This window comes from Lycorma delicatula, chromosome 2 (genome assembly GCF_047948215.1).
Source record: "Lycorma delicatula isolate Av1 chromosome 2, ASM4794821v1, whole genome shotgun sequence".
Classification (NCBI taxonomy): domain Eukaryota; kingdom Metazoa; phylum Arthropoda; class Insecta; order Hemiptera; family Fulgoridae; genus Lycorma; species Lycorma delicatula.
The window spans coordinates 207,446,574-207,459,590 of NC_134456.1; the positions used below are offsets into that span (position 1 = coordinate 207,446,574).

A 13,017-nucleotide genomic window follows, 5' to 3' on the forward strand; every position below is an offset into this window, starting at 1 on the left:
TTGTAGACTGATTTATACTTTAAAGTACTCTGTTCGATAAACTATTGATATAAGTTTTGAGTCTTGCTTAGAAACAAACCAATACGTGAAGGATAATGTTTTTAATCGAATTTCATTGACTAAAATATACCAGTAGTAAAGACATAAAACCCTAATTAAAATTAATACTCTTTAAGTAGGATATGAACATGAGTTTTTTCATTACATTACATCATAATCACAATGGTTGAATATAAATTTAACTCATTAATTTATCAACAACGATTAATTAATTACAATTAGTTAAATACTGACATGTCGTGCTAATACAGCAAGAGCTATTGTTACAGCCACCAAGAGCGCTGATAAACTGTATTTCCCAGGTGTAATACTGAAATATGAAATATATATCAATTAGGTTTATAAAATAAGGTAAAATATAAATTAATATTTCATATTTACAATAAATTATATTAATGTACTATAAAGTAACTAAAGGATGTAATGTTTAGAATTAGACGTTTTAAATTTTCTCCAGAATAACAACTTTAACAAAAGTCAGATCAAGCCTCCACAAGGTGTGCCTGAGCATATCCAGAACAAATAGGAGAAATCTGTCTGGTAAACTGAATCTAAACAAACTTCATCTATCATTGAGCCATATCCCACTATCACCTTACTAGATGACATCTAGAGTTGTAACTTGGGACCTACCCACCACAGGTGATTCCTTGACAGTCTTTAAGGAATACTAAACTAGCTTAAACAAGCAACTTTAGAGTTCAGAGTAGGTAGCAATCTGATAGGTGGGCTGCTAGAAGATAATATGTGATCGGAAGCACTGGAATGCCCTAATACTGACCAGAAATAAGAAAAATACGTAGCCAGAAATAAGAAAAACCATCCAGGACTTCATGGAATCTTAAGGATATAGCTCTACAAAGGTATACCAGGGAAGAGAGTGATGAAAAGTGCCCCGCAGTTTGGAACAGGCTTTTTGGTTAGCCTGGAAATGATAAACTCTATACAAGAATTTAGGTTACAATTCCCAAGAATATCAACACTCACCCTAAAAGTATCTAATAAAATCTACATCATAATAAACACTTGCACCCCCAATAATAATAAAAAAAGAAATTTCCAAAAGACCGTAAAGAAACAGAAACGTTTTGGATCTGCTTGACTAGACTATAAATAACATTCCCAAAAATCATGTTAAACAACTAATCGGAGACTTCAATTAACAACTGGATAGAAAAAGAAGATACTGTGACATCATTGGAAAATGGCCCGCCCAAAAGAAAACAAGTGAAAACATACAGATTCATTGATCTCTCAGGAATCACATCCAAATCTCGAAATTCACATGTTTCAAGAGGAAACCTCAGAAACTCTACTTGGAAACACCTCAACTACACTAAAGGAGAATAGTAACTAGAGCATGTCTTCAAGATAAATGCCACCACAATGAGATCTACAACGTAAAAGTCCTCCAAGAAATACACACAGATACAGATCACTACGTAGACAGAATTAAAACTAAATTCACTCTCCAAAGGAAGAAACAAAACCAAACCAATTTATTTTTTCAAGAACATCACTTTGTATGTCTCTTTAAAATTAATACCGTAAGCGATTGGTATCAAAGGATATTTGTTATCATTGTGTTGTAGAACCACTTTTAAACTATACTTGGATGAATCTATGAAAAGGCACCAGTCCTCAGTTTATAAACTTCTCCTAACCAAATTATTTTCATCAATAAAGTACTGAGAAAGATCTTTTTGTTGGCTTCAAAAGCCCAAAATTAAAAATTTTTTTAAAGTAAATTCCAACCTTGCAGTCTTGATCCTAACAGTTTAGCTTGATTTTTTAATAAATCCCTAATCAAGTCATTTAATTCACCTTGTGATATAAACAATAAAAAATGAGCTAACAAAATACAATATAGGAGCTTAAAATGCTTACTATATGTTGAAAAATGAAAAAAATCCTTTAATTAAAATTTAAAAATTTTTCAAAAATAGTGTGTGATAGAAAGATTCTGAGTTGATATATGTTTTCAGCATCAAAAAACAGATTAAAATCATGTATTGCATGTTAGGAAACAAAAATGATATTTATCCGTATAATCAGTAAAGGATCAAGGCACTGAGATAAATGAGTAAATCATGAAACGACTGACATTTAGTTATCAAATTATAATAATTTCTTTTATTTTTACAACTCTCCTTCATAGTGTTCTTCCAGTACAGCAGATATTTGTTATATTGTTCCAATATGAAATATAAAATAGTGTACCCCGAAAAGAAAATGATGTTTTCATCTATAAATAATATTGCTTAACAAAATAATGTTTTGTATAATAATAAAAAATACAAAATAATCTGCCCCTTTAATTAATAATAATGTGTACATTAATAGAGAGTATGTTTCATTTTTAATATGTAAAAAAGATTTTTTTTTTTAAGTGATGGTTTTTTTTAATTGCTACTTACTTTGCCCAATCACGATGATTGACAGCTTCTTCACAATCTAAAGCTGGTCCAATAACAGTTATATTGACAATACATTGTGCTAATGATAATACAGCTAATACACCTGCTTTGACTAAATGAGATAATTGTGCCGGCAGTCCTGCTGCAACCAGAACTAATACACTAAAGTATGAAAAATACGATGGATAGAGACATGCCTGAGTTACATCTTCTATACTTGTACAATTATACAGCGGTTCTATAGATTTAGGTTCTGTACAAGATGCCTGAAATAATAGATTAAAACATTAATTAATTAAAATTAATTACATTATATAATTTTTTCCAACCAATCTGTAAAAATGTTGGCTTACATTTATTCACAAAAAAAATCATATATTAAAAAACGTAACAATTCAAAACAAGTTGTTAATTACTGTCAACAGGCACTGTTCAAATTTACTTGGCTATTATTAAATAATTATGAGAATTAAGACATAAGACACAATAAATTTGGCATAAAAATTGATTAAAATCTCTAAAAAAAAATTCACTGGTAATGCATATTATCGCTTGGCAAGTGAAAGAAACTTCTTGTGTGTTAAAAACAAAATTTTACAGGAGAAGCAAAACCAATAATGTAATAGCTTTAATTTAGAATAACAGTATAATATAGATGTTCTGATGTATGGTTTAATTAAACTGTAAATAATTAACACATTTTGAAATATGTTTTTGACTGTTGTCGACTTCTTGATAATGAAATTAATTTTTTTTGTTACATTTTTGGTTTTGCTTGTACCTTAAATGTCATTTAGAAGATATTACTGAGTATTTATTAAAATACTATGATATCTTGAATACAAATAACTATTTAAATTTTTTTTAAATAAAGCATCATATAAAAATTTACACACAATAGATATTAAAGTGATTTAAAATATATATATATATATATATAAATGATTTAAAACACAAAAATTAAAGCATTCTTTTTTTTAAAGATAATTTTACCATATTACATTAAATAGATGTTAAAATTATTAATAATCTTTTTTAAAATTTAAATGCTTTTTCACATCCAGTTACTATATCTCTTACTAATTTAAAAAAAATAAAAATTTCAGTTTTTTATATTGTTCTTTGTCAAAATGTGTTCTACATTTAGACAAGAGCAGTAGTAAATTAAATAGTACTAAAATGTTTGTAGAACTCTTAACTTATTTGGTTGTCCAGACCCCTCAATTAAAAAAATATATATATATATAAATGTTTTTATAGATTCTTCTGCTTGGAGAGGGTAGTAAATACTCATGTCAGTAACTTGCACTCTTACTTCTCCTTTCCCCCGCAATTAACATTTGTAAAGTATTGTTAGTATGTTATAAACTCATATATAACTACAGTCTAAGGTACTAAAATGCTTGTGTTTTGCTAAATTTAGGTGGTGTTTATTATAAAATGGACTAATAAAATAATATTTTTAAACTTAAAAAAAAATTAATGACTTTTTTCATATTATGTTTCGAAGCCATACATATAACATTTGTGTAAATCAAAGTTTGACTTTGAATCTAATAGATTCAAAATAATTTAGAAGGTAAATTTATTGCACTAAAGTTATTAATTTTTATATCACTAATAATTAAGTCTTAAGTCTTAAATCATGCGATTATATAAATAAATATATTTAAATGCAAAAATTTGATAAAAGCACAATATATATAAAGCATGAAATGATTAATCAACAGATCATTTTTGAAGATGATGATTTAATTATAGTTGTTTATAGTTAGTTGGTTGTAGCAGTTGGCACCAGTGTTTATAAACATAGTTGCATAACATTTTAAATTTATAATCATTCTAATTGATACTAAGTTGTGTTGTTCAAGTTTTGTTGGTTGTTAGGGTTTACGTCTTCAAATTTTTGAGTTTTTATTTATTTATTTGTTTTTGTTTGATGTTGATGGTGGATCCTGCAAAAGTCAACTTTTCGTATTAGTTTTTCAGATTCTGTTACTGTGTTTGGTGGTTGTTTAGTTGTTATTTTAGATACATACAAGTATGTGTATATATATATATATATATATATATATATATATATATATATATATATATATATACATATGAAAACAGTATAATAAAAAATTGTGCTGACTTACAACATCTACAAGATTGGCAACACCTAGTACACATATAGCAAGAACAGCTATACATCTTCTTAACCACAAAGCACTATTTATAGTCTCACTCAAATTAACCAATGCCCGTGGAAATATCTGAAAAATAAACAAACTGTAATAATATAATGAATACAGATAATTTATTTAAAACTGTTCAGTTTGTAAATTAATTAATTGGTTTAATAAAATAAATTAACTTTGTTTTTAATTTCATTATACCGATTGATCATTATTAGTATGTTTTAATGAAGCTAATATTTACAAGTTACTTAAAAGGAATAAATGTGTAATTGATATTTAATTTTTGTGTCATTTGAGTTACAATTAACTTTGAAAATTAATTTAAAAGTTTTCTTCAATAAAATAGTGTAAAAATGGCAAATATTCATCTGAATTTTTCCTCATATAGAAAAAGGTTTGGTGTTTTTCTCTTAAATATTTATAGATAGGTACTGTGTGTAAATTTTCCGTAATTGACCACTTTTCTGCATTTAGGTGGTATGATAAGTATATGAAATTGTATAATGTAGAATCTCTATATTGAAATAGTCTACAGTGTGTATTTTAAATTCAATTTCAATTGAAAACTCAATTTCAATGTAGCTTTCATTCATCTTTATTCTTCTGTACAGTTGAAACCTGCATGATGATTGAAATTTAAGAAGAGTATTATTTACAGAAGGCCTGATCATTAGCTTGAATTTAGTGTGTTCAAAGATTTTTTTAATGATCTCAATTAATAAAAATATCTAAATTGAATTTTATTTATTTTATCATTATTTCAACATTAAAGGAATATGCTGTCTCATAAGACTTATTGAATTTATAAAACTTAACTTAATTTTTTGGATTTAGTTGGGATTTTATTATTTATGCAAATACTTAAAATGGTACAAAGGCCGTGAGTGTAAAATACAACACCTGTGCCTTGTCTCCTGATTAAAGCTATTTTATTTAATACATAAAAATAATCTAATGGTTCTAATACTTTTTCTAATAACTAACTATATACTGCATACTTCTTATAAGAATTTTGTATTATAATTTCATCGATTAAAAATAAAAATAATATTTTTTTATGTGTAGGTAGTTCAATGATTATTTTTCTAATGGTGTTTCAATTATATTTTCTAATCTCGAGTGATGAAGGTAATACTTCTTGAATTTAATATTGTTTTAATCAGAAATTAAAATTTTGTTTTAATTGATTAATCAGAAGTTAATAATTAATTATCTCATCTTAGCAAAGTCATACACATAACATTGTCGTCTGCTAATATTTTATATTCAAAATTTAAAAAAAATTTCTTTCTGCCTTGTAAAGTTAACTCTTTTAAACAGAGAATAATTCAATTCCTTGCAGGAGCCATTACTTAGTATTTCTTTTATCTAAATATTGATAAGACAGGAGAATTATTGATAAGCTAATAATGAAAGCTTCATCTTATAAAGTAATTGAAATACTTATCTGTCTTCCATATTTCATTAATTGCTGTGGTTTGTGTACTGATAGGAAGCTGTTTCATCAGAGGAACTGACAAAGAAGAAACAGTATGTTTAATTTGACTGTTTTTCTGTTCTACTAAGGTATATCAATAAGTATTTTCTAATGTGATTTTCTAAATGTGATTCTGTTTTCAGTACAAAACATCAATCACCATTTCATTTTGATTTTATAACATATTTTCACTTGAATAAAATAATTAATGCATGTAGCTCAGCTTGTACAGTACATAGCTTGATTAGGTGACTGAATTTAACTTTCTCATCATTATTTGGTGCAATCCTTTCCTTTTTGTAGCTTTTGATATTTTTTGTGATACAGTATGTAACTTACAGTATTTTATTTTGCTGTATCCAATACGTTGTTCTCTTTTTTGAATTTTAATTAGTGTGTAGTGTACTAATCACATAACATCTAAGCTTAGAAATAATAATATAGTAATGTCGTAGTTAATACAAGTTTTTAGTGTATTCTTTTTCTTTCTTTTTCCTGTTTAGCTTCTGGGAATTACCATTCAGGTATTCAGAGGATGAATGAGGATGACATGCATGAGTGTAAATGATGAGGTGTAGTCTTGTACAGTCTTAGGTCGACCATTTCTGAGATGTTTAATCGAAACCCAACCAGTAATCGAAACCAAAGAACACCAGTATCGATGATCTGGTATTCAAATCTGTATAAAAGTAACTGGCTTTACTAGGATCCATCTTCCTTCCTTTTTTCTGTTAAGCCTCCTGGAGTCACCGTCAGTTATTACTTCAGAGGATGAATGAGGATGATATGTATGAGTGTAAGTGAAGTATAGTCTTGTACAGTCTGAGGTCAACCATTTCTGAGATGTCTGGTTAATTGAAACCCAACCACCAAAGAACACCAGTATCCATGATCTAGTTTTCAAATCCGTATAAAAATAACTAACTTTACTAGGACTTGAACGCTGGAACTCTTGAATTGTTTGTTGTATTGAATAAACTCATCTCACTACAAATTAATCTAACAGTCTTGGAAATATGACTAAATCAGAATTTTTAGTGTTAAAAAAGTTTCTGTTCAATTTAGGTTACTGATATTTGACTGTACTTAAAGTTTTACAGATTGATCTCGTTAACAATATTCAATTCAACAGTTTGTTGGTAAATTTCAACGTAAATTTAAATATTGCTTTTCATTAAACAAATTTATTAACCAGTATTATTTCATAGTTGGATAGGATAATATATCACCTGAAATAAATCAACAAAAAAGTGACTTTGATTAGGAATAAATGTATGAAAATAGTATGTACTATTTATTTTTATGATAGTGTAAAGCAAATTATTATATCGTATAAATTATATTGAACTGATATATAAGTATGTTAGAGAATATTACTTACAGAAGGGAAAGCCTCAGCCACTGGAATGACAGTTATCACCAGAAGAACAATGAGACCCACAGTAAAAGATAATGCACTTAGAAGATCCCTGAAATTTGAAATAGAATGTAAATATATCATGTGATATATATTTAAGTAGTTATATTCTACATTAATGAATAATAATAATAAAAATTTCATGACCCAAAAAAACACAAAAACAAAGGGATTTGCTAAATATTTGAGTATGTAAGTACTCATTAACTGAGTACTGCAAATAATGCTAGTTTATCTAAATAGTACTTAACATATAAACAGTTACATAGTTTCTTTAAAAGGGTACTTTTCAATTTAACCTAAAATAAGTTAAACATTTTTTAAATAATTTAAAATTGTTATTTTCCCCAGTTATATTGATATATGCTGCTGTACCAGCTATATTTATAATGGTATATGCTACGTATATAGATTGATAAACAAAAAAAAAAAAAAATTGGAATTTTACTTCCCTGTATAAAGTAAAGGAAATACTGTGATCGTGAAAAATTTCCGTTTTCAGAATTAAATGGAAGTATCCATTTTGATCATCCCTGAATGCATTTTAACTAGTTTTGGCGTGACATCTGTATGTACTTATGTATCTCAGATAACCCAAAAACAATTAGCTGTAGGATATTGAAATTTTGGATTTAGGACTGTTTAGGATTTTGACTATGTAGTTGTGCAATTTCCCTTTTGATTGCAGTTTACTGAACCAGAAGTGTCCAAAAAACTTTCTTAACTGCAGTAATAAGCCCTCATAGAGAGATTTCCAACGATACATCATAAGTGGTACTTATTTTAATTGGTTTCAGAGTTACAGACAAATTAAGTTTTAATTAATAAAATATTTGGATCTACAAGGGGAAGGCACATAGGTTTGAATCAGACTTCATCTCCTTTTGTTTTTGCAACTTTTTGTCTTGTAATTTAAATATATTTATTAATAATTATTTACCTCTGCAAAAAAAAAAATACGATAAATAATAATTCAATAATAACAATAAAAAATATCAGAAGTTATTAATGAAATAAAATTTTATGTACTTTTCATTTTAAAAAATGTGTATGTATAATTTAATAGGCGTACAAGGAAGTCATGTGTGTCCACATCAGATTTTTTATGTTTTGTTTCTTAAGGAGATATTTAAAAAAAAGATTTTTTACAAAATAAAAATATTTAATAAATTGTATATAAGTTGAAAAAAAAATTGTTCAATGCTCCCGAGTCCAAAAAATCCATTTTTGTCAGACAGACATTTGTGTGTATACATATATATATATATATATATATATATATATATATTTATTTTTCTAAATTTTCGAAAAAAAATTAGAAAAAGCGATCGGGGTATTTTGGCCAAAATAAAATTTCTCAAATTTTTACTGGGGCATTTTAGCAAAAATTTTTTTTTACAAGTTCATGTTTTTTTATCATATCATAAATTACCAAAAGGTTTAATAATATTCACCCCTTCTCAAAAAATGTCTATATATATTTTTTTTTACGTATACATTGCTTCAGAAAAGAAGTTAATGTCAGTTTTTGCATCGGAATTTTGTCTAAATCAATAGCCCTTCAAACCATTATAAAAAGTCTTTACCTGTTCCACTCCAACCGTCTATGCTATCAAAAACTATTTTATAAATTTTAAAATTCTTTAAAAAATTTATTTTATATTTAAATCCATCTCGCAAGTTACCCATTGCATTTAGAATGTAAATATCTTAAATTTTCACAGCACTTACTAGCACTATAGTAGTCTTTAATATTTCTTGAAAAAAAGATTAACCAAAAATTTTCCCCCTTCCTAGAAAATTACAACTTTTTTTATTTAGAATTATGCTGTATTTTAGTGTTTTTAAAACAGTTTTAAAAACATTTTTTATTTTATTACCATTTAGGGATAATTTTCTTACTTTACCCAAATAAAGTAAAAATCTTTTACTATCAAAAAAAATCTTTTTGTGCTATTTCAATTTTTTAATGCTCAAAACTTATTTTGTTTAACAATAAGCTCCACTAAAATAACTTTCCCTAATAGGGAACTTTCCCTTCTCGATGGGGAGCTCCCAAATTTTCCCAAATTTTTTGTCGAAAACATATTTTTTCACATTGTGACACTAATATATTATTATAAGCTTATATTTGTTGAGCACCTTGGCTTCAAATTTTAAAATTAAACAATTTAAATATAATCAAACAAGTAATTTTATATTTAATAAAAAAAATTGTTAAATCAAGAACATTAAAATTTATTAAGATAAATTACTATCTAATATGTTTTTTTTTAAATATGTCAATGAAGAAATAACTGAAGTTGACCAATTGAATATTTTTGGATGAAATTTTATAACACATTTGTAAGTTGAAAAAAGAATTCATAATTTTGGTATTGTTTTTCAATAGAAAGAGATTATTTTATCATAAAGATACAAATAGAGCTTAAAATAATTTAATAAGCCGAAAGTTTTTTCATAAATGAATTCCATAATTTGATTGGCATAGCCTCGAAAGTTATGCAGTTCATGCCTGGCTTTTAGTTAATTAAATTATGAGGACTGTCCAGAAAATAACTTCTATTTTGAAATAAAAAATCAGCCACGTAAAAAAAAATAAATTTTATTATATACATTTGAAAGGGACAATAAACTGTTTTTCTACATAGTCGCCATTTATATTGGCCATTATCGTAATGATGCACAAGCTTTTCAATTCCTTCTCTGTACAGATCTGCCACCTCAGATTTTTGGTACCCATCTTGCACAAAACTTATGATAACCAAGCTTTCTCGATACAATTTCATGCAGCAAACTTCGTGAAATTTGGGGGAAATGAAGCGAGAGTTTCATAATTGTAATGCGGCAATTTTCACGAATTTTATCATTGATTTTCTTCATCTATCACAAGGCTAGGGGGACCACTGTGGTCCTCATTATTAACATTATTGTGGCCATTTTTAAACTGAATGTACCACTGCCTCGCTCCACCTTCACTCATTATTCCTTCTCCATACACCCCACAAATTTGCTGATTAATTTCTTTCTATTGGTTTGAGGTTTTTTGCCAGTAAAAACCTAATCACTGAATGCACATCACAACTTGTAAGATTTTCTATTGAATCGCACATTTCAATAACTCACAACAAACAAAGCAGAAAAATCACAGTCTACACGCTATGACAGCTTGATGCGTACTGAGTGTAGAAACAAATGTCTTGACGCCAAGATGGTGGCACTATCCCAAAATATAATTTACTTTCTGGACCGCCCTAGTAAATAGAAACTGTACCTGGTTTACTAAAAATAGGAACTGAAGCGTAATAAATAACAAAATTATTAATTTTTTGTATTAAACTAAATCATTATTATTCTTTTAAAGTACACATTAATTTTTGTATAAGAATTTATTAGAATGATAAGTTTATGCATATAGATCAACTTTAAATGTCCTGATTAACATAATGAAATTAATATATTGATTCAGTCAAAGATCTGAACTAGTTGACTTCATATCTGTTTGATCAGACTTAATAAATTACATATTTTATTATACTGGTATATGATCGGTCATATAAAGTTTTGTAGTAGATGTATGTGCATCTGAAAATAAAAGTTTAGTTTCCCTCCATAAAAAGAGAAGGCTAAATGATAACTCTCTTTTCCGATCTTCCTAATATAAATTCTTTTTCCATTAATTCCATTTTCTTCAAGATTCTTTTTCATGAAGTCAACCATTCCTTCTTCTTCCTTCATATATGTTTTTTTTTTTTTCATAGTCCTCTCCTCTTATTAAGTGGTCAGACCAATTCAATTAGCTTTTCAACTCTTTCTTTGATATCTCTCCTACTTTTTGCTAATTGGCTTTTCCCAATTAGCTTATTCTTGATTTTATACTTTCAAGATTTATTATTACTTAAAATTTTCAGTGAACATGATAAAATTGAAATAAATTGTAAACATAAAAAAATTAAATAATTAAAAAGACAAACTGGCTAAAAAAAAAAAGAAAAAAATAGCTGTCTTTTAATATTCCATTGAAATAAGCTGCTGGCTGAATCATCATATTTTGTTTTTTCTTAGCCAGCAAGCATTCATCCCATCTAAACCTCTGGGGAGATTGAACAGTTTTGCCCAGGATGGGAGAGTATAATTGATAAATGAAACGTATTTGCGAGAAATATTGAATTTTCTAGAAAAAATTAATGACTGTGCTAAAGAATAAATTTAATATTTCTAAGGAAAACCTCACTTTATTATGGAAGTGGGTAGAATATCAAAGAAAACAACTGTACTATAAATTATTCAATCCCTCGCATTGTAGGATGTTCAATCTGTTAAATTTTTCATGTTCTTATTAAAAAAATGTAATTTTTTTATTTATTTTACTGCCAATTATTGTTAGTTTGAATTTGGTTAACTGACAATTTGAGAAAAAGTTTATTGTATAACATTGCCCTACTCTGTCTTCACTTAGTAAGGATTTGCTTCTTGTAAAATAACATACTTACAGCATACAAAATTATAAGAAACTTAATGGAAGAGGGAATTAGTTATCGAGAGTTCTTATAGCACATTTCATTATTTGCTTATATCAGCAATAATTTGAGTAATAAGTTATCTTAACTTGTTGGCAGGTGTTCTCAGTAAACTTAAACTGTTACAGACATTGGTTTTGTAATAACATTGCAGTTCTATCTTGCTTCTCTTTGGAAATAAAATGATAGAGTGCTGCAGAAAGGGAACAGTGAAATGTACTTTTAATTAGTTCTGCTCAAAATTAAATTAGCGTATCTCTTTTCAGGTATTGCTTAATTTTTAGTATTCTCAAGGTATCCGTATCAAATAGATTGATATGTACCATATTTTAATTAGCTGTTAAAAACAAAAATTAAATTTGAATAATATGATTATAATGTCATATTTATATTTTAAAATAGATTATGATAAATAAATATTTAACTTTTTACCTTGGTAGAATGATGAATTGTGCTGATGATGTGAATAATAATACTAATGGACAGCCGATGAGGCTTACTCCTGAGAATGATTCTTTATGATAATTATAATCACGTTCTTTAATGCTGTCTTTAAACGCTAAAGAAAAGAATGTTGTATGCTTGCTTAGATCTCTAAAATTATAAAACAGAAATAACAGTATTAAAAATTTATCAAATATTATATTAATTATGCATTATTAATTATTATTTCGAAAATAAATGGTCACAAACTATTTTCTACGTAATTTTTAGTTTATTATGGCTTATAGATTGCTTTATGCAAGATAAAATTTCATCTTTGTGTCAATATAAATAGTTCAAAACAAGATGGAAGGAATCATTTTATCTGTTTTTTTCTGAAGTAGAAAAACCAAATTTTTAAAAATTCATATAGTAATCTGATATAGGTAATATTGACACGATTGCAGTAGTTAAATTACCCTTTCATAAAATTAGAGCAGCTGAGAAATAGCTCCATATT

The 13,017-nt window shown here is 27.0% G+C and overlaps 1 protein-coding gene across 1 annotated transcript in view; it reads right to left on the reverse strand.

Moving 5' to 3' along the window:
- Ac3 (Adenylate cyclase 3) overlaps positions 1 to 13,017 on the reverse strand; it is a 951,674-nt gene that overhangs the window by 26,150 nt on the left and 912,507 nt on the right. The window contains exons 10-14 of the mRNA XM_075358061.1: positions 12,507 to 12,668; positions 7,519 to 7,606; positions 4,619 to 4,735; positions 2,478 to 2,743; positions 295 to 370 (exon numbers count right to left, since the gene is read on the reverse strand). Coding sequence (XP_075214176.1) covers positions 295 to 370; positions 2,478 to 2,743; positions 4,619 to 4,735; positions 7,519 to 7,606; positions 12,507 to 12,668 — 709 coding nt within the window. The remainder of the gene's footprint in view (positions 1 to 294; positions 371 to 2,477; positions 2,744 to 4,618; positions 4,736 to 7,518; positions 7,607 to 12,506; positions 12,669 to 13,017) is intronic.